The sequence below is a fragment of the Somniosus microcephalus genome, chromosome 4 (genome assembly GCF_052327205.1).
Source record: "Somniosus microcephalus isolate GS21.2 chromosome 4, FLI_Smic_1.0, whole genome shotgun sequence".
NCBI lineage: Eukaryota > Metazoa > Chordata > Chondrichthyes > Squaliformes > Somniosidae > Somniosus > Somniosus microcephalus.
Genome location: NC_140990.1, coordinates 74,323,142 through 74,345,228, shown reverse-complemented (window position 1 = coordinate 74,345,228; position 22,087 = coordinate 74,323,142). Strand labels below are relative to the sequence as shown.

The 22,087-nt window shown below is 46.7% G+C and overlaps 1 protein-coding gene across 1 annotated transcript in view; it reads right to left on the bottom strand.

Annotated features, from left to right (window-relative positions):
* The window catches only part of LOC147119236 (uncharacterized), a 192,878-nt gene extending 171,269 nt beyond the window's left edge, over nucleotides 1–21,609 (bottom strand). The window contains exon 1 of the mRNA XM_085984906.1: nucleotides 20,631–21,609. Within this exon, the coding sequence (XP_085841032.1) occupies nucleotides 20,631–21,508 (878 nt within the window). The 5' untranslated portion in view covers nucleotides 21,509–21,609. The remainder of the gene's footprint in view (nucleotides 1–20,630) is intronic.
* Nucleotides 21,610–22,087: the final 478 nt, after the last annotated feature.

Here is a 22,087-nt window from a genome sequence, read left to right as displayed (position 1 = left end):
ATCTCGTTACCGAGCCCTTGGTGTTGTCCTCATGAATATATATTGTCCTCTTTCGTCTGGGTCAACATTTAGATGGCCCCTGTCTCCAAGCCGATCTTGAGTGGATCTGCATCTAATCCATATGCATGCCTGTGGGTCTGGTTTCGTTCTCTCCGAAATGGCTTCCAGAATTTACTGTGGGTTCAATCCACATAGCTGTCTGAGGTTGTGCAGGAACCATTTTAAAGTGTCCCAATGAGCTGATCACATGGTATGGTGGCCATTTTGTATGCCCCTTTTTCTGGACTTCTTTTAAAACAGTCTTTAAAATCACGGCCTCTTCTGCCATTTAACCCTTATTAATATGAAATCCAATTTTGCGAATCCTACAGTGTCAGTGACTGGGGTTACTTTATATCACACAAGAGGAGATGGTGTCAGTGACTGTAGAGTTGGTTTATATCAGACAGGTGGAGATTGTTGTCAGTGACTGTGGGGTTGGTTTATATCAGACAGGAGGAGATTGGTGTCAGTGACTGTGGGGTTGGTTTATATCAGACAGGAGGAGATTGGTGTCAGTGACTGGGGCTAGTTTATATCAGACAGGAGGAGATTGGTGTCAGTGACTGGGGCATGGTTTATATCAGACAGGAGGAGATTGGTGTCAGTGACTGTGGGGTTGGTTTATATCAGACAGGAGGAGATTGGTGTCAGTGACTGTAGGGTTGGTTTATATCAGACAGGAGGAGATTGGTGTCAGTGACGGTGGGGTTGTTATATATCAGACAGCAGGGGATTGGTGTCACTGACTGTTGGGCTGGTTTGTATCAGACAGGAGGAGATTGGTGTCAGTGACCGTGCGGTTGGTTTATATCAGACAGGAGGAGATTGGTGTCAGTGACTGTGGGGTTGGTTTATATCAGACAGGAGGAGATTGGTGTCAGTGACTGTAGGGTTGGTTTATATCAGACAGGAGGAGATTGGTGTCAGTGACTGTGGGGTTGGTTTATATCAGACAGGAGGAGATTGGTGTCAGTGACTGTGGGGTTGGTTTATATCAGACAGGAGGAGATTGGTGTCAGTGACTGTAGGGTTGGTTTATATCAGACAGGAGGAGATTGGTGTCAGTGACTGTGGGGTTGGTTTATATCAGACAGGAGGAGATTGGTGTCAGTGACTGTGTGGTTGGTTTTTATCAGACAGGATAAACTAGTGAAGCTTGGAGAAGATAAGGTATTCCTATATTTAATGACTGCGGTAGGAAAGATTTTTTTTATTCATTCATAGGATGTGGACGTCGCTGGATGGCCCAGCATTTATTGGCCATCCCTAGTTGCCCTTGAGTAGGTGGTGGTAAGCCCCCTCCTTGAACCACTGCAGTCCGTGTGCTGAAGGTCCTTCCTCAGCGCTGTTAGGGAGGGAGTTCCAGGATTTTGACCCAGTGACAATGAAGGATCGGCGATATGTTACCATGTCTGGGTGGTGTGTGACTTGGAGGGGAGCTTGGAGGTGGTGGTGTTCCCCTGCGCCTGCTGCCCCCATCCCTCTAGGTGGTGGGTTTGGGAGGTGCTGCTGAAGAAGCCTTGCCGAGTTGCTGCAGCGCCTCTTGTCGATCAGAGGTTCTCAACTGGGGTCCGTGAGAAGGTTTCAAGGGGTGGGCCCAGAAACCCTCTCCCTCTTTCATTCTTTCTCCCACAAGCAGCCCTCACACTGGGCGCCGGCTCAGTTCCCATTGAGCAGCCGCGGGGGAAGCGATGTGGGGCGTGATGGGGCCAAGGCTGCGGAAGCCGCCCCTCGCTCGCTGCCAATTGGGTTGATCCAGATTCCCATCATCTCCATCCAGCCTGTTGCCCCTATCTCCCCCCTTCCCCCCTACAAATCCAGGCTGGGGTTTATTGGAGGGTGGGGCCATTCCCAATTCCAGGAGCCCAGCCCATTGAACACTTTCTCCCACTGGAACAGGAGCAGTGCGCAGGCGCAGTTTGCGGGACCCGCAGCTCCAGCCGCCGCTCGCCCTCACACCAGGCGGCGCCACTGAGCAGGACAGCTCGCGGCCCCGGGGATTGGTCCCGTCAACCGTCACTCAAAGACCAGCAGCCAATCCGTTTGGCCCAAGTCCCGCCTCCAACCGCCCTCCATTGTTGGGGCGAAATTCAAAGCGCCGGGAGCGGGAGCTCAAACTGTCAATCAAAGGCCAGCCCCGCCCACTGCACCCTGCTCACTCTCCGACTGGTGGCTGCGGGGGTGGGCGGGGCGATTAAGGCCAATCAGTGCACTCCACGCCTCCACCTGGGAGCTGGGCTTTGCTCAGGTGAGCAGATCACGTGGGCTGGGAGGGAGGCGGCCACAAGGCAGCTTGTGAGGTCACTGGGCCTCTTGTATTGGAGAATCAAGGAGGAGGGAGTTTAAAACATACTATTACCGCACTTAATCGTCAAATAACTATTTATTTCAAAAAATAAAGCACAGTGATTTGAAATGGAAAGACTTCCATTTATAGAGAGGCTTCTGTGATCGCAGGATGTCCCAAAGTGCTTTACAGACAATGGATCCTGGCCTCTTAATCTATTTCATTTCCTGTGCTTCTTTCGTCTTGACAAAGGGTTCACCTGAAACGTTGACTCTATTTTCTCTCCATGGATGTTGCCTGGCCTGCTGAGTTTTTCCAGCATTTTCTGTTGTTATTTCGTATTTTGCTATCGTACAGACTATGGATACTTGTGTTGTGTTACAGGGGGTCCAGGAAAATTTTTTAACACAGGAGGGGCCTCAGAGAACCCCTGATCTACACTGTCCCATCAAACACTCCCAGGGAAGGTACAGCACGGGTTAGATACAGAGTAAAGCTCCCTCTACACTGTCCCATCAAACACTCCCAGGACAGGTACAGCACGGGTTAGATACAGAGTAAAGCTCCTTCTGCACTGTCCCATCAAACACTCCCGGGGCAGGTACAGCACGGGTTATATACAGAGTAAAGCTCCCTCTGCACTGTCCCATCAAACACTCCCAGGGCAGGTACAGCACGGGTTATATACAGAGTAAAGCTCCCTCTACACTGTCCCATCAAACACTCCCAGGGCAGGTACAGCATGGGTTAGATACAGAGTAAAGCTCCTTCTGCACTGTCCCATCAAACACTCCCAGGGCAGGTACAGCACGGGTTATATACAGAGTAAAGCTCCCTCTACACTGTCCCATCAAACACTCCCAGGACAGGTACAGCATGGGTTAGATACAGAGTAAAGCTCCCTCTACACTGTCCCATCAAACACTCCCAGGGCAGGTACAGCACGGGTTAGATACAGAGTAAAGCTCCTTCTGCACTGTCCCATCAAACACTCCCGGGGCAGGTACAGGACGGGTTAGATACAGAGTAAAGCTCCCTCTACACTGTCCCATCAAACACTGCCAGGGCAGGTACAGCACAGGTTAGATACAGAGTAAAGCTCCTTCTGCACTGTCCCATCAAACACTCCCGGGGCAGGTACAGCATAGGTTAGATACAGAGTAAAGCTCCCTCTAAACTGTCCCATCAAACACTCCCAAGGCAGGTACAGCACGGGTTAGATACACAGTAGAGCTCCCTCTACACTGGCGCATCAAACCCAGGACAGGTACAGGGACGTGTTACTATAGTAATCTGGGATGTTATGATTAAGGTTATCCAATAGGAGGTGCTGTAGCTAGCGCTACTACTAGTTAAGGAGGGAAGGCCAGCGAGGGTGGAATGGAAGGATGCAGGCCTGTATGTTTGTTACGCAGTTGTTTAATAAAGTACACGGACTAATTCTAATAACTCGCCTCTTTGAGTTCCTGGTTTCACTACATGGATTTATCACATTTGGCGATGAGGTAAAAGGACACTGAATAAAGAAGAGAAGTCTGACGGGACTTTTAAAAAACAAACTCACGAGCTAAAGTTAGCTACCAATTGGACGAGAGCATGGCTGCCACGGTAGGAACGATCTCTGCTTTTGATATTCAAGCACAAACCTAGGAGGAATACTGTGAAGTGTTGGGTTATTTCTTCGAAGCAAATGAAATAAATGATGCCGGAAAAAGGAAAGCCATTCTGCTTAGTTCAGTGGGAAGCCAACCCTACAGTTTGATGAAGAATCTGCTCAGTCCTGAAAATCCTGGAGACAAATCAATTGTTGAATGAGTGGCCTTGCTAAAAGAACATTTCAACCCGAAGCCTAGTGAGATTGTACAGCAGTTCAAGTTTAATTCAAGGAACAGAAAAGAGGAAGAGAGTGTAATGGACTATGGAGCGGTGTTGCGTAAATTAGCACATGATTGCAATTATGGGAACAACCTGAAGGAAATGCTGAGAGATAGGCTAGTTTGTGGAATAATGGATGACCGAATGCAGCGTAGATTATTATCCGAGACTGGGCTTACTTATGAAAAAGCATTGGAACTTGCTCAAGCCATAGAGACAGCGAACTGAGATGTAAAAGAAATACAGGGTTCAGACAGGGCTAATGCTAAGAAAGTTGCAGGTCAGGTTATTGTGCACAAGTTAAACATGCATCAGAAACCACAACGTGAGCATGTGAAGGCATGTTATAGATGCAAGGGCGATCACCTGGCGAGTGAATGCTGGTTTCTGGAGGAAAAGTGCCACAAGTGTGGGAAACAAGGACACATAAAACGAGCATGCAGGGCAAAATCACCTGTGGAGGAATCCAAACCAAAAGGGGGAGGAAAGCAAAACCAAGGAAGAGAAGTGAAAAAACATGGAGCACACCACACCAGCGGGGAAGCTGAGGAAGAAGAGGACATGTTTATAATGTATAGCATGTTAGAGAACATTCCAAAAGTGGCTCCTATCACATTGCAACTGACAGTAAATGACTCTAAGGTGAACTTTGAAGTTGACACAGGGTGCGGTGTAACCATAATGAACAGGGCAGAGTACTCAAAATGGTGAAACCGTGCAAAAGTTCCAGAGTTAAAGTCTTGCTCTCTGCATCTTAAAACATATACAGGTGAATGAGTAGCGACATTAGGTGCAACTAATGTAACTGTGCAGCACAGGGACACAGTGGAGCAGCTACCTGTAGTTATAGTATCGGGTACCGGACCAAGCCTGTTAGGTCGGGGCTGGATAAAAGAACTTAAATTAGACTGGGGAGCAGTAAATCAAATAGATGAGGGCAAACAGTTGACTTTGCAAGAAGTGTTGAGTGAACATGAGAATGCGTTCAAGGAGGAACTTGGCACATTTAATGGCCCCCCCAGCTAAGATTTATGTAGACAAGGAGGCACTGCCAAGGTTTTTTAAACAACGACCTGTGCCTTATGCCATGAAACCAAAGGTAGAGGGTGAGCTTGACTGTCTATTGAGAGAGAACATACTGGAGCCAGTGAAATGTTCAGAATGGGCAGCTCCCATAGTACCTGTTCTAAAACCGGACAATTCGGTAAGACTCTGTGGAGATTATAAATTGACGGTCAATCGGGTGTCCAAACTAGAGCAGTATCCTATTCCCAAAACAGAGGATCTCTTTGCAAACCTGGCTGGAGGAAAGAAATTCACAAAGTTGGATATACATAGATACATAGAGATAGGAACAGGAGTAGGCCATTCGGCCCTTCGAGCCTGCTCCGCCATTCAATGAGATCATGGCTGATCTTCGTCTGAGATCATAGCTGATCTTACCAGTTCAGTACCCCGTCCCCGCCTTTTCTCCGTAACCCTTAATCCCCTTAGCCTTCAGAAATATATCCAATTCTCTCTTGAAAATATTTATTGAATTAGCCTTCACAGCCCTCTGTGGCAGGGAATTCCACAGGCTCACCACTCTTTGAGTGAAGAAATTCTTCCTCATCTCTGTTTTAAATGATTTGCCCGCTATTTTTAGACTGTGGCCCCTGGTTCTGTGCTCCCCGGCCATTGGAAACATTCTCTCTGAATTCAGCCTGTCCAGGCCTGCCATAATTTTATATGTTTCGATGAGATCCCCTCTCAATCTTCTAAACTCCAGTGAGTACAAGCCCAAACTATTTAATCTCTCTTCGTAGGTCATTCCCGCCATTCCAGGTATCAGCCTGGTGAATCGCCGTTGCACTCTTTCCATGGCAAGAACATCCTTCTGCAGATGGGGCGACCAAAACTGTACACAATACTCCAGATGCGGTCTCACCAGCACCTTGTACAGCTGTAGTAAGGTATCCCTATTCCTATACTCGAACCCCCTTGATATGAAGGCCAACATACCATTTGCCTTCTTAATCGCCTGTTGCACCTGCATGCTCTCCTTCAGTGACTGGTGCACAAGAACACCCAGGTCCCTCTGCACTTCCCCATCTCCCAATCTATTGCCATTTAGATAATAATCTACCCTCCTGTTTTTACCCCCAAAGTGGATAACCTCGCATTTATCCACATTATAGTGCATCTGCCACGTATCCGCCCATTCCCCCAACCTGTCCAAATCGCACTGTAGCCTCCTGACATCCTCATCAGAGCCCACCCCTCCTCCTAGTTTAGTGTCGTCAGCGAATTTGGAAATATTGCATCCAATTCCCTGATCCAGATCATTTATATATATTGTGAACAGCTGGGGTCCCAGGACAGATCCTTGCGGCACCCCGCTGGTCACTGCCTGCCACTCCGAAAACGAGCCGTTTATTCCAACTCTCTGTTTTCTATCCGCCAGCCAGTTTTCTATCCACGTTAATACTTTGCCCCCAATCCCATGAGCCTTAATTTTGCATGATAATCTTTTGTGTGGAACCTTATCGAAGGCTTTCTGGAAGTCAAGGTACACCACATCCACTGGCTCTCCCCCATCTATTCTACCAGTTACCTCCTCAAAAAATTCCAGCAGATTAGTCAAACACGATTTACCCTTTGTAAATCCATGTTGACTCTGTCCGATCCTTTCCCCATTTGTCAAGTGCTCCGCTATTTTATCCTTAATAATGGACTCTAGCATTTTGCCCACAACCGATGTAAGGCTTACTGGTCTATAATTCCCTGCTTTCTCTCTACCCCCCTTTTTAAATATTGGGGTAACATTAGCTACCGTCCAATCCACGGGTACTGTTCCCGAGTCAATGGAGTTCCGGAAGATGATCCTTAGAGCATCTGCTATCTCCAGGGCCACCTCCTTAAGTACCCTAGGATGTAGTTTATCAGGCCCCGGGGATTTGTCGGCCTTCAGTCCCCTCAACTTACCCAACACCATATCCCTAGAGATACTAATTTCTGTCAGCTCCTCCCTCTCATTAGTCCCTATGTTTGCCGATATTCCTGGGAGGTTATTTGTGTCCTCCTTTGTGAATACAGAACCAAAGTATGAGTTTAATTGGTCTGCCATTTCCTTATTCTCCATTATATATTCTCCCGAATCGGACTGCAAGGGACCGACTTGGGATTTTACCAGTCTTTTCCTCCTGATATACCGATAAAAGCTTTTGCAGTCTGTCTTTATGTTTGCTGCAAGTTTACTTTCGTATTCTATTTTCCCCTTCCTGATTAATCCCTTTGTCCTCTTTTGCTGTATCCTGTACTGCCCCCAATCTTCCGGTCTGGTGCTTTTTTTTGCCAGTTGATATGCCCTTTTTTTTGATTTTATGCTGTCCCTAATTTCCCTCGTTATCCACGGTTGAGTCACCTTTTTAGGTTTATTTTTATGCCAAACCGGTATAAACATGTTCTGGAATTCTTCCATTCTATCTTTGAATGCTTGCCATTGTCTATCCACTGTCAATCCCCCCAGAAACACCACCCAATCAATCTTACCCAATTCCCATCTCATACCCTCGTAATTCCCTTTATTTAAGTTCTGGACCTTAGTCTCTGATTCAATTTCCTCACTCTCCATCTCGACTGAGAGCTCGATCATATTATGATCGCTCTGACCCAAGGGGCCTCGTACAAGAAGATTGCTGATAAGTCCCTTCTCATTGCACAATACCCAGTCTAAAATGGCCTGATCTCGAGTCGGCTCCTCGACATATTGGTCCAGATAACCGTCCCGAAAACATTCCAGGAATTCCTCCTCCTCAGAATTTTTACTAATTTGGGTAGTCCAATCAATATGTAAATTAAAGTCACCCATGATGACAGCTGTGCTCTTATCGCACGCTTCTCTAATTTCCCTTTTTATGCCTTCCCTCACCTCCATATTACTATTTGGAGGCCTATATATCACACCCACTAACGTTTTCCTCCCCTTGCTATTTCTCATTTCTACCCATACAGATTCCGTTTCATCCGAGTTAATATCCTTCCTTTCCATTGCATTAATCCCCTCCTTTACCAGCAATGCTACCCCACCTCCCCTACCTTTTTGCCGATCCTTCCTAAATATTGTATATCCCTGGATGTTAAGTTCCCAGCCTTGCCCACCCTGCAGCCACGTTTCTGTAATCCCAATCAAATCATACTTGTTTACCTCTATTTCCACAACTAATTCATCCACCTTGTTCCTAATGCTTCTAGCATTAAGATACAAAGCCTTCAGGCTTGCTTTTTTCACACTCTCATTATGAATTAGTTTGGCCCTTTGTGTTTCTCTCCTTTGCTTGTTGCTTCTCACCTTTCTACCATCTATTTCTGACTTCATATGACTTCCCTCTTTTCCACTACCTAGGTTCCCATCCCCCTGCCAAATTAGTTTAAATCCTCCCGAACCGCCCTAGAAAATATTACCCCGAGGACATCGGCTCCCTCACAGTTCAGGTGTAGACCGTCCCCTTGGTACAGGTCACTCCTCCCCAAGAACTGGTTCCAATGCCTCAGGAATTTAAATCCCTCTCCCTTGCACCACTGCTCAAGCCACGTATTTAGCTTATCTATCTTACTCTCTCTAAACTTATTAGCTCGTGGCACTGGTAGCAATCCAGAGATATGAGTCATGCATACTTGCAGATTACACTGGATGACGAATCAAAGAAGTATGTTACCATAAATACACACAAGGGCTTGTTTACATATAACCGCTTACCGTTTGGTGTCTCATCTAGTCCAGCTATCTTCCAGAGGACAATCAAAGGTGTACTGCAAGGGATTCCACATGTTTCCATCTATCTGGATGACATTCTGGTGACGGGAAGAACCGACCAGGAGCATCTGAGCACTCTGAGAGAGGTACTACAGAGATTGGAGAGGGCAGGGTTACAGCTCAAGAGGAGTAAGTGCACTTTCCTGGGGAATGAGGCAGTGTTCCTGGGACACAGAGTGGACGCCACCGGGCTCCAGCCAATCAAGGAGAAGGTACAAGCACTGCAGGACGCCCCTGCTCCTACCAATATGGCAGAGTTAAAAGCTTACCTGGGACTGCTGAACTATTATAACAGGTTTTTACCAAACTTGTCAATAGTGTTAGCACCTCTTCACAAACTACTGCACAAGGCGACACAGTGGCAGCGGGGAGAGGAGCAGGGGGTTTCATTTGAACAGTCCAAGAAACTGATGCTGTCGTCAGATATGCTGGTTCACTACAATGAAGAGAAAGACATAATTCTCTCTTGTGACGCTTCACCTTATGGGGTGGGGGCAGTTCTTTCACACTGCAAGAAAGATGGAACTGAAAGACCAATAGGGTTTATGTCCCGAACTGTAACACCAGCGGAAAAAAACTATTCCCAGTTAGACAAAGAGGGGTTAGCAGTAGTGTTTGGGTTACAGAGGTTCCACAAGTACATATATGGCAGGAAGTTCACCATATGCACTGATCATAAATCTTTCCTCTCTCTTTTCAATGAAATGAAAGCAGTTCCACAGATGATGTCACCCCGGATCCAGAGGTGGGCAGTGACGTTGAGGGCATATGAGTATGTCATCATCTACAAGGCGGGCAAGTACCATGGGAACGCAGATGCCTTGAGCCATCTTCCACTGCCAGGCACACCTATCCTTACAGCTCCAGAGGACAGAGTTTTGATGTTGGAGGACACTGACATGGCACTTGTGACTGCAGAGCAAGTAAGAACATGGACAGGTAAAGATCCAGTACTGTCTAGAGTTCGAGAATATGTGGTGAGGGGATGGCCACAACATCCGGAAGGGACTGACTTCACACCCTACAGTGTCAGGAAAACAGAGCTGAGTGTTCAGGATGGTTGCGTGTTGTGGGGAGCACGAGTGATTATTCCACAGCCAGCATGACAGTCTATCCTAGAGCAACTACATCAGTGTCATCCTGGGGTCTTGCGTATGAAAGCCTTGGCTAGGAGTTACTTGTGGTGGCCAAAGCTAGATGAGGAGATAGAAAATCTAGTCAAGACATGCAGCACTTGTCAGGTACACAGGAAGGCACCAGCAGTGGCTCCTCTCCACCCCTGGGAGTGGCCGGATAAACCATGGAGAAGATTGCACTTAGATTATGCGGGTCCATTCATGGGGAAGATGTTCCTCATAATCATTGATGCACATTCCAAATGGATGGATGTTTATCCTGCTTCCTCCACTACTACTATAGACTGCCTGCGTCAGAGCTGCAGTAATCAAGGGCTACCGGAGATCGTGGTAAGTGACAATGCCACTTGTTTTGTGAGTACAGAGACAAAAGAGTTCATGAGGAACAATGGCATAGTGCAGGTGACCTCGGCTCCATATCATCCGTCCTCAAATGGACTTGCGGAGAGAGCCGTACAAACATTTAAAGAGATGATAAAAAAAAAGTGCAGAAGGGAGTTTAGCAGCCAAAGTGTCACGGGTTTTGTTCAGCTACAGAATAACACCTCAATCCACCACAGGACTCTCTCCTGCTGAGATGTTATTAGGTCATAGACTACGCTCCACTCTTGACCTTGTCCACCCAGACCTAAAAAGGAAAATGGAAAACAGACAAAACAAACAAAAAGAGAACCATGACAAAAGAACAAAGAGCCGAAGTTTTGGAGAAGGAGATGCGGTCCTTACCAGGAATTTCAGTTATGGACCAAAGTGGATTCCTGGCTTCATAGACTCAATGACAGGTCCAGTATCATAAAAGGTCATGTTGGGAGATGGTAGGGTAGTACGCAGACATGTAGATCAGATACTTACCAGACAAGGGGAAATTGAAATTGAGGTTCCAGATGCAATGGCTGAGGACAGGTTTGCCCCCAGTTATCCAAGTGCATCTGTGGTGCCACCACCATGGACAGAGACAATTCCACAGGAACCCATTCATCAAGAGGAAACCATCGATGCAGTCAGATACTCTGAGCACTGCTCAGGAGCAGCTGGTGGCTTCACCACAAACAAGCAGGGACTTTACTGTTAGACATTCACAAAGGTCTCGCAAGCCACCAGAGAGATTTGTACTGACCTGTTAGATTCGTCAAGTATTGAACATAGTGAATGGAGACTTCTTATGTGACCCTTAGGAATGGTTGTTTGTTAAGAAATTCATACTGAAATCTTAAGGGAGGAGGAATATAGTAATCTGGGATGTTATGATTAATGTTATCCACCAGGTGGTGCTGTAGCTAGCACTGCTACTAGTTAAGGAGGGAAGGCCAGCAAGGGTGGAATGGAAGGATGCAGGCCTGTATGTTTGTTACGCAGTTGTTTAATAAAGTACACGGACTAATTCTAATATCTCGCCTCTTCGAGTTCCTTGTTTCACTACATGGATTTATCACAGTTACCAATACCTCCCCTGGATACCAAGGCTAGGAGAGGCACTCTGGATGCTATGGGGAGCTGGGACTTGTCCAGGAGAGTAACCGAAGGTATGAGAACTGAAATAATCTAGAGTAATGATCGGGTGTTAGTCGTGGCTCAGTGGGAGCACTCTCTCTCTCTCTCTCTCTCTGTGTCTCAGTGGGAGCACTCTCTCTCTCTCTCTTGTCTCTGAGTCAGTAGGTTGTGGGATCAAGTCCACCTCCAGAGACTTGAGTTCACAATCTGGGCCGACACTCCAATGCAGTACTGAGGGAGTGCGGCACTGACAGAGGTGCCGTCTTCGGACGAGACGTTCAAGCGAGGCCCCATCTGCCCTCTCAAGTCGACGTAAAAGATCCCATGATGTTATTTCGAAGAGCAGGGGAGTTCTCCCTGGAGTCCTGGCCAACATTTCTCCCTGAACCAACATCACTAAAACAGATCATCTGGTCATCATCACAGTGCTGTCTGTGGGACCTTGCTGTGCACAATTTGGCTGCTGCATTTCCTACATTACAACAGTGACTGCTCTTCAAAAGTACTTCATTGGCTGTAAAGCGCTTCGGGATGTCCTGAAGTGGTGAAAGGTGCTGTATGAATACAAGTCTTTCTTTAACAAAGGAGGAAAGGCCCCAAAATGGAACAGTCGGTAACAGGACATCAATTAGTCTCCTCTTATCTTAGAGACATCAAGGACTCAATACAAAGTGTGTTTGAAACAAAGCAGATTTATATCCAGAATATTAAACTCCAGCCCAGTTATATGGTTATTATCATCAGTAGAAACAAACCCCAACTGTCAGAATGAACATGGTTCAGTCCTGGATGTGATTAACAGCAGAAATAACAGCAGAATCCAACCCCTGCAGTCACTGGTGAACTTGCTGGTGTCTCAGCAGGGTGAATGACTGAGTGAATCCCTTCCCACACACGGAGCAGGTGAACGCCCTCTCCCCAGTGTGAACTCGCTGGTGTCTCAGCAGGTTGGATGACCGAGTGAATCCCTTCCCACACACGGAGCAGGTGAACGGCCTCTCCCCAGTGTGAACTCGCTGGTGTCTCAGCAGCTGGGAGCTGTACAGAGCCCTGGTTAGAACCCATCTGGAGTATTGCGTTCAGATCTGGGCACCGCACCTCAGGAAGGAGATATTGGCCTTGGTGAGGGGTCGCGGCGCAGATTCACCAGAATGATATCGGTGCTAAAAGGGTTAAATTTTCTTCAAAAAACTCAAGCAGGTTTGTAGGACGCAACCCAGCCCACGTAACGTCAGGAGGTGGGTCATTGTCTCCGAGGCAGCAGGGGAGTCACAACCACAGAGGCGGGCAAATGGAATCTGCCGTTTGCTGCATCAATGTCTGGCTCTGTTCCATGGAGGAGCCGGCAGATTTCCAGTTTCACCCACCCCCCGCCCTCCGATCTGCAAGCTCCCTGTCAGCCCTGGTTTAGCGGTTGGAGCTGGATATTGCACAGATGAGGCCCGGCCATCAAAATGGCTGGATCTTCTCGTCGAGGACATTGGACAGGCAGCACCATTGCACCGCTCGCCCGATGTCCACCCAGAATGAAAATCAGCCCCAAGAAGTCTAAGCTCAGCAATCTCAGCAACGTCAAACACATCCAAGATACCCGATCAGCTGCAAGAAAAGGATCGACATTCCATTCTTGCCCATGTGCCAGTTGCAATTTGTAGTGTATGTGCCTTTAAGAGCCCCATGTGTACTGTAATGCCGGTAATGGCCACTCGGGCTATATAAGCCTGTATATTGTGTTGTATCAGTTAGTTCCCCTCCAGACTTTGTTTAGTAAACACCTATGAAACCAACTCCTGTCTTCAGTGTCTCTATCAACACACAGACACAACAGTGGCGACAAATTGGAAATGGACTTACCTGCAATTCGGCAGCACCTCAAGGACATCGATTCCTCTGGCGTCCAAAGTTGAAGAAAAATCAAGAAAAAGCTGTTGTTTCACCAGCTAGCCAAGCTGGTGGCAGGTACTGCAATAATCCTTCCTGGGCGTCGGGCTAGGGCTCCAGTGGCTGGCAGCGAAAGCGGAGGCAAGCAGTAACAGACGGGGAGGGAGCACTCAGGAGACGGCCGGCGCTGCAAGCAGGTCGGCGTTCAGACCTAGAGAGAGAGTCCGGCGGGAACGAGTCTCCAACTGTAAATAAATAAATAAAAAGAACGGAAACCGCGGGAAACAGCGTTGTCATCGGCAGCAGCGGCGGGGAAGCGCGGGAAGTGCCATATCTTTTCCGCAGAAAAGAAAGAAAAGCGCGGGAAGCGCCATTTTATTTCTAGGATGCCTAAGTCTGGCAATATTGATGCTTTTGATAACGAGATAGAGGATTGGACCACATATGTGGAAAGTGTGGAGGTATATTGCACCGCAAATGGAATAGAAGATGAAAAAAAAAGCTTCAGTGCTGCTAAATCTAATGGACGCAAAGACATACGGGCTGTTACGAAATTTAATCACTCCAGCCAAACCAAAGGACAAGAATTTTAAATAAATTGTTGATACCCTACAGGAGCACTTAAACCCAACACCGCTGCTAATAGCGGAACGATTCAAATTCTTCAAGAGAAATCAACACAAGAATGAAAGTAACGCTGATTACCTCACCGAATTAAGAAAGCTATCAAAACACTGCCAATTCGGGGCAGGACTAGCAGATTATCTTCGAGACAAATTCATCTGCGGTCTCTTAAGTGAAGGAACACAGAAAAGGCTGCTTTCTGAAAAAGATTTAACACTGGACAAGGCTTTCAGTATGGCTGTATCATACGAAGCAGCCGCAAGAGGAGCTGCAGAGATACAACAAAAGAAACAGGACTTCGGCACCCGTGAAATGACACAGGGTTTCGAGAGATGTTATCGCTGCGGCAGATCCACCCATGACCAGAGTGACTGCTGGTTCAAGGACAAATCATGCAGGCAATGCGGAAAGATTGGACACATTGCACGGGTATGCCGATCTGGACAAAACAAATCCACAAACAGGAAAAAAAAATCAATAAAGAAAAGTACAGAAAGGTACAAATGACGACGGACAGTAGCTCCGAAGACCAGAAGAGCGATAGCGACTCCGAAAACAAGAGACTAAGCTGTCTCAAATTACATAATGTAATTGCCAAAGATGATTACCAGACCATTTGGGTTACCCTAACGATAGCAGGGTCCCCAGTTAAAATGGAGCTAGATACAGGATCAGCTCTGACCATCATAAATCGACGGGATTACGAGCGGCTATTTCCACATATACCTTTAAAAGACACATCCATTATCTTGAAAACATATACGGGGCAGAAAGTATACCCCAAAGGAAAAATAAGGGTGCCTGTTGTATACAACGGCAAGGAAATACAAAAGTTGTATTTATACATTCCACAAGATGGTGGTCCACCGCTGTTGGGACGTGAATGGATCAGGAAAATACGTTTAGACTGGCACTCCATTCAGGCACTGATGGTGACCAGTAAGAAAAAAAACGATGATGACGTCATACCTGAACGATTAAAAGACATCTTGGCCAACGCCAAAGAAGTGTTTCAAGAGAAACTAGGAACCTTGAAAGGCATCACCGCCTCAATAAAAATGGAAGATGCAGCAACTCCCAAGTTTTTTAAGGCAAGACCGGTGCCATACGCAATTCGTCCACCAGTCGAGGCAGAGCTGGAGAATTTGGAAAAGGCAGGCGTATTATCCAAAATAGATTGGAGCGAGTGGGCAACACCCATCGTTCCAGTCATGAAGAAAGCATTGAATAATGATAAATCTGAAGAACAGAGAAAAATTTGCATCTGTGGAGACTTCAAGGTGACTGTAAACCCGATCCTTCACACGGTACAGTATCCTCTTCCGAGGATAGAAGATATTTTCACCTCACTATCTGGAGGGAAACGTTTCACCAAAATTGACCTGGTACAGGCATATCTACAGATGGAGGTTGAAGAGGCCTCTAAAAAATATCTCACGATAAATACACACAAAGGTCTGTATCAGTACAATCGACTGGTTTTCGGAGTAACATCCGCTCCAGCTATCTGGCAAAGAGCTATGGAACAAGTCCTCCAAGGGATTCCGGGGACTCAATGCTACCTAGACGACATCCTTGTAACAGGAGAAAACGACAACGAGCACCTTGCCAATTTGGAGCAGGTGCTCACTAGGCTGAGAGAACGGGGCCTACGAGCAAATCGCCCCAAGTGCGAATTTTTCCAAAATCAAATATCATATTGTGGCCACATAATTAATAAGGAAGGGTTGCATAAGTCACCTGAAAAAATTGAAGCGGTCATAAAAGCCCCAGCACCTGAAAATGTTTCACAATTAAGGTCGTTCCTGGGATTAATAAATTACTATCATAAATTTTTACCGAACTTATCAACTCTTCTACACCCTCTTAATGAACTGCTACAAACAGGAGTAATTTGGAAATGGAGCGAAGACTGTAAACGTGCCTTCCATAAATGCAAAGACTTAATCACGTCCAAGGAAGTTTTGGCTCATTACAACCCATCACTGCCAATCAGACTGGCGTGTGATGCATCCCCTTACGACGTAGGAGCAGTATTATCGCATAAATTCCCTGATGGCTCGGAACAGCCGATAGCTTTTGCGTCACGCTCATTGAACTCAGCTGAGAGTAACTATGCCCAAATCGACTGGGAAGCACTCAGCCTGGTATGGGGAGTGAAGAAATTCAACCATTACCTACACGGACAAAAATTTACCTTGTTGACTGACCATCAACCCCTCATCTCCATATTCAACCCTAAAAAGGGTGTTCCCATTATGACAGCGCAAAGGCTACAGAGGTGGTCCCTTTTTCTAGCGGCACACCAATACAACATTGAATACAAAGGGTCAAAACAGCATGGGAATGCTGACGGGTTATCACGCCTATCGTTGCCAACGGTAGAAGAAGCACCTACCGTAGACCCAGTGGAGATGTTCCACTCTACCATAGTCGAATGTCTACCAGTAACAAATTCTGCCATTGAAAGGGAAACGCGAAATGACCCGACTCTCTCACGAGTCTACGATTTAACGGTGAAGGGATGGCCAGCACATGGCGAACCACTGTTGCCAGCATTCTCGCAAAGAAGAGAACAGCTGTCAGTGTGCCGAGGAACCTTGATGTGTGGATCCAGAGTGGTGATTCCACCCAAACTCCAGGATAAAGTTCTAAAGGAGCTTCATGAGGGGCATCTGGGTGGAATGAAAATGAAGAACCCAGCCAGGGCGTTTGTATGGTGGCCAGGTATCGATGGAGAGATCGAAGAAATGACCAAGAGCTGCCTAGGATGCCAGAAGGTCCAAAACGCTCCACCCCAATCCCCTCTACATCCATGGGAGTGGCCCTCATCTCCCTGGCAAAGGGTACACATCGACTTTGCTGGTCCATTTATGGACTCAATGTTCTTAATCGCGGTTGATGCACACTCCAAGTGGCCAGAGGTAATAAAGATGTTCTCCACCACCACGGAAAAAACCATCACAGTATTAAGGACCATATTTGCCAGGAATGGGCTGCCGGAACAGATCTGTTCTGATAATGGACCGCAATTTGTGTCCGAAGAATTCAGGAAGTTCTTAAAAAACAATGGGGTTAAGCACTACACGTCCGCCCCATACCATCCCGCCACCAATGGATTGGCTGAAAGGTTTGTCCAGACCTTCAAGAAGGCCATAAAGGCCATGGGTAATGAAGGCATAAAACTTCAGCACAAGGTGGATAACTTCTTGTTCGCATACAGGAATGCAACACATATGGTTACAAACCAAACTCCCGCCATGATGTTCTTCAAAACCTAAGATGCCGGCTGGATTTGATCAAGCCCAACATCAGAAGGGACGTGGAGAACCGGCAATTTCAAGGCATGAATGAAAGGCCAACTAGAACCTTCCAGATAGGTCAACAAGTTTTGGCCCGGGACTACCGTACCGAGAAATGGCAGCCTGGAACTATCTGCACACGACTAGGACCGCTGATGTATACCGTGGACATCGGAGAAAGCATAATAAGGCGCCATGCTGACCAAATCATAGAGTCATCCGAAAAGGGACAACCTACACCACAACTCTATACATCTAACGATGAAGTAGAGATACCCATATCTACCTCCGATCCGGTGATACTGGAACCCGATGAACCCGACACTGGCATTCAAGCCGAATCAGCCTTGCCAAAAGAACCTACTACACCACCAGAAACTACTACACCACCGAGGCGTTATCCGGACCGAGTCAGGAAGCCTCCAGAGAGACTGACTTATAATTAATTAACTGCAGCAATGTGTAGATTATTTTTCTTGTAACATGTAATTAATAATTACTTAAAATATTATGTACTGGTTGGCTAAAAGGGGAAGAATTGTAGTGTATGTGCCTTTAAGAGCCCCATGTGTACTGTAATGCCGGTAATGGCCACTCGGGCTATATAAGCCTGTATATTGTGTTGTATCAGTTAGTTCCCCTCCAGACTTTGTTTAGTAAACACCTATGAAACCCACTCCTGTCTTCAGTTTCTCTATCAACACACAGACACAACACAATTGAGCCTTTCTTTGAAAATGAGCCTGACTGAATGATCTGATTTGTGGTGTTTAATGGACATGGGAAGCCAATCATATTTGGAAATATGAAACTGAACCCTGTATTTATTGAAAATAGCAAATCTACCTTATTCAGCTGACTGATGCATCTCAATGGCAAGAGCATTGCGATAATAAAGGTTTGCAAATCAGAGCTAAATTTGATATTTCCAATAAAATCAACCTCAATGTTTCACAAATCCGAGATGTTCCAAGAGTTTTCAATGCGGAGGACCAGACTGGATGGTGATAAATATTTGGACATCTCCAAGCACACTGCCTGACACTAGATTGTCCTCCACATTACAAGCTGTCTTATCCTCTTCAGCAATGCACATCTTCAAATGAGAGAAAAGGTCGTCGCGTGTCTGGGTTTCTTCCTACACAATGAACCTCCAGTTTGTTCCCATTTGCTCACTGCATGTGAAGAGATCACTGCTTTGCTGTCAGATCACAGGCCAAATGCCAGAATTAAAGCAATTGTGGTGATAAGAGTAGCTGGAACATTATTAAGGATCAGAACCAAACTATTGTCAGGAGGAATTTGCTTGGGTTGTGTTTGGAAACAGCAGGGGGTGATTTTAACCTCACGCACCCGGCGGGAAACGAATGCAATCAGATCGGCCACTTGTTTTATACCCCGCCCGATTTCACTTTCGACTGAAATCATTGGCGAGCAAAATCGGGGAAGGTGTAAAACGGGCAGGAAATTCAATCCCGTCAGGTGGGGGAGGTTCAAATTACCCCCAGCATATCTGAACTAGAAGGACAACTACTAAAAATGGCCAAAAGGACAATAAAATAACGATGGAAACAGCCTGAGCAGTTCCGCAGCAACACAAATCCCCAAATGGGAAGCTTTCTGCTTTTTAACCTCGTACACTATTTATCTACAAAGTACATCTCTAATTATCATCAACAGCAAGCTGCAATATCACTTATTGGAATATGATTGTTTGACTAAGTAAGAGTTCAGCCAAAGAACTACCTGCAGTTATTTTACAAATATAGTATTTTCTTACTTTACGCAAATCCTTTGAAGTTTTCTTTTGCCTTTTACTTTTTGTTGTGTGTTTTTTTCTCTTTAGGTCCCTGCACACAACCAAAGCATTCTCAGCTGAGGGAACAGGTGGGCAGCTTGCTCTGACCCTGCCGTTCTACTGTGACCCGTGGGGTCTCACCCTCCAAATGGACTTCCTTGTGGGGACACGCTCACTTTCTGTTGACCCCCCTCTTTCTTCCTGACAGTCCAGTGGAGATTAAGGATTTGCATTATGAGGGAGAATGGGCATAAACCCACATCCCACCATTCTTTGGTGCCATTTGTTGAGCTGGCATGCTGTGCCTGTCTCCGTTAATGACTTCTGACGTTCTTCAGTTTTTTGAAGCAGAAACAGTGTCCACAAAGAGCTACTTGTGCTTCAAAAGACTCGAGCCGCTCAGCCAACCAGCTACGTGGACGTTCAGTCCAACATATAATCCATCAAACAATCGATCACTCATTTCATTCATTTAGTAGTGGCAGATTTTACTATCTTACACCACATTCTGTGTATTTAAGATAGTATCTGAGGACTATTTGAATTTATGTTGATAAATTATTGGGAGGGTAGAAGTGGTGCGATGCTCAACACTAAGAGTCGGACTGTTTCCGATTCACCAATTGAACACTTTGCTCTCACCAACATGCGTGGTCCATTTAAATGCGCTGCGCGGTTTCTCTCCCAGCGGCAGGAGCTGGTGAGCGGCCTGCGCGGGTCCTCGCCATTGCTGCGCCACCGTGCAGCCGCGCACCTTAGGGGCAACATTGTTGTGCGGCCCTCAACAGCTCACCACAACTTGTTAAGTGGCCCTCCAGCCCAAATCACTGCCCACCCCTGCCCGAAACCATCTTTAACGGGATTCTGCCTCCTGACGGAGCTGGAAAAGATTTTGCCATTTTTACCACAGTTGAGCACCATCTTCTTTTCCAAAGATCTCTGAGCTTCTCTAATGGCTGCTTTTGTTTCCCTCAACTATGAGTGATATTTCTCTCTATTCTTCTGTAAACTGAATTCATCTTGATCTGAACTGGGTTTAATGTAAGACAGTTAAGGGAGTCAGGGATCATTCACCCCTAGACCTACGCTGGCTGGTGAAACCCCAGTCATTTCCTTAGTAAGGATTCCTCTGGTTCCTCGCCATATATTTGTCAGGATACCGAAACCCAGCTTTCTTACCGTCCACTCCTGGAGGCCCCACTCCCTGAGCCTACAACCTTCAGCAGGGTCAGTGGTGGGGTTCAACAGCAGAAACAAACTTCAACTGTCAGAATGAACATGGTTCAGTCCTGGATGTGATTAACAGCAGCAATAACAGCAGAATCACTTGTGAACTCGCTGGTGTCTCAGCAGGTTGGATGAGTGAGTGAATCCCTTCCCACACTCGGAACAGATGAACGGCCTCTCCCCAGAGTGAATACGCTGGTGTGTCAGAAGGTGGGAAGTACTGTTGAACCCGTTCCCACACACGGAACAGGTAAACGGCCAATCCCCAGTGTGAGTGCGTTGGTGTGCCAACAGATCCCTCTTGCTTTTAAAGCTCTTCTCACAGTTAGAACATTTAAAAGGTCTCTCATCAGTGTGAACAAGCTGGTGTCTCAGCAGGGTGGATGAACAAGTGAATCCCTTCCCACACTTGGAGCAGGTGAACGGCCTCTCCCCAGTGTGAACTTGGTGGTGTCTCAGCAGATCCGTTTTGCTTTTAAAGCTCTTCTCACAGTCAAAACATTTAAAAGGTCTCACATTGATGTGAACAAGTTGGTGTGTCAGCAGGTGAGATGAAGAAGTGAATCCCTTCCCACACACGGAGCAGGTGAATGGCCTCTCCCCAGTGCGAACTCGCTGGTGTGTCAGCAGATCCTTTTTGCTTTTAAAGCTCTTCTCACAGTCAGAACATTTAAAAGGTCTCACATTTGTGTGAACAAGTTGGTGTCTCAGCAAGGTGAATGACTGAGTGAATCCCTTTCCACACACGGAGCAGGTGAACGGTCTCTCCCCAGTGTGAACTCGCTGGTGTGTCAGCAGGTCACATGACTGAGTGAATCCCTTCCCACATACGGAGCAGGTGAACGGACTCTCCCCGGTGTGACTGCGTCGATGAATTTCCAGCTCAGATGGGTAACTGAATCCTTTCCCACAGTCCCCACATTTCCAGGGTTTCTCCCCGGTGTGACTGCGCTTGTGTTTCGCCAGGCCAGAGGATCGACTGAATCCTCGTCCACACACAGAACATGCGTACGGTTTCTCCCCGCTGTGAACGGTGCTTTTTGCTTCCATGTTATGTTTGATGATATTCAGGTCCCGATGACTTGAATGACTCTGTCAGATCTTGATGTGATGTTTGAGTTAAATTTCCTGTCTACAAATCCTGCCCTTCTAATACCCTGTAAAATGAATATAAAACAAGAAAAAGGGAGTGTGAGAGAGAATCCACAAAAACACAAAGACAGGTTGTGAAACTGAGCTCAATGAATCTGGGAATTTGTGGGGCTGGTACTAGAAAAAAAGTAACAATGAAAGTTGCTGGATTGTCATTAAAATCCCAACTGGTTCACTGATGTCCCTCAGGGATATGGGGATCGGGCGGGAAAGTCAAGTTGAGGTTGAAGATCAGCCATGACCTTATCGAGTGGCGGAGCAGGCTCGAGGGGCCGTATGGCCCACTCCTGCTCCTAATTCTTGTGTTCTTATGGAAGGGAACCTGCCACCCTACCTGTCCCACGACTTCTACCGCCTAGAAGGAAAAGAGCAGCAGGTGCATGGGAACACCATCATCTGCAAGTCACACACCATCCTGACTTGGACATATATCGTCATTCCTTCATTGTCACTGGGTCACAATCCTGGAACTCCCTC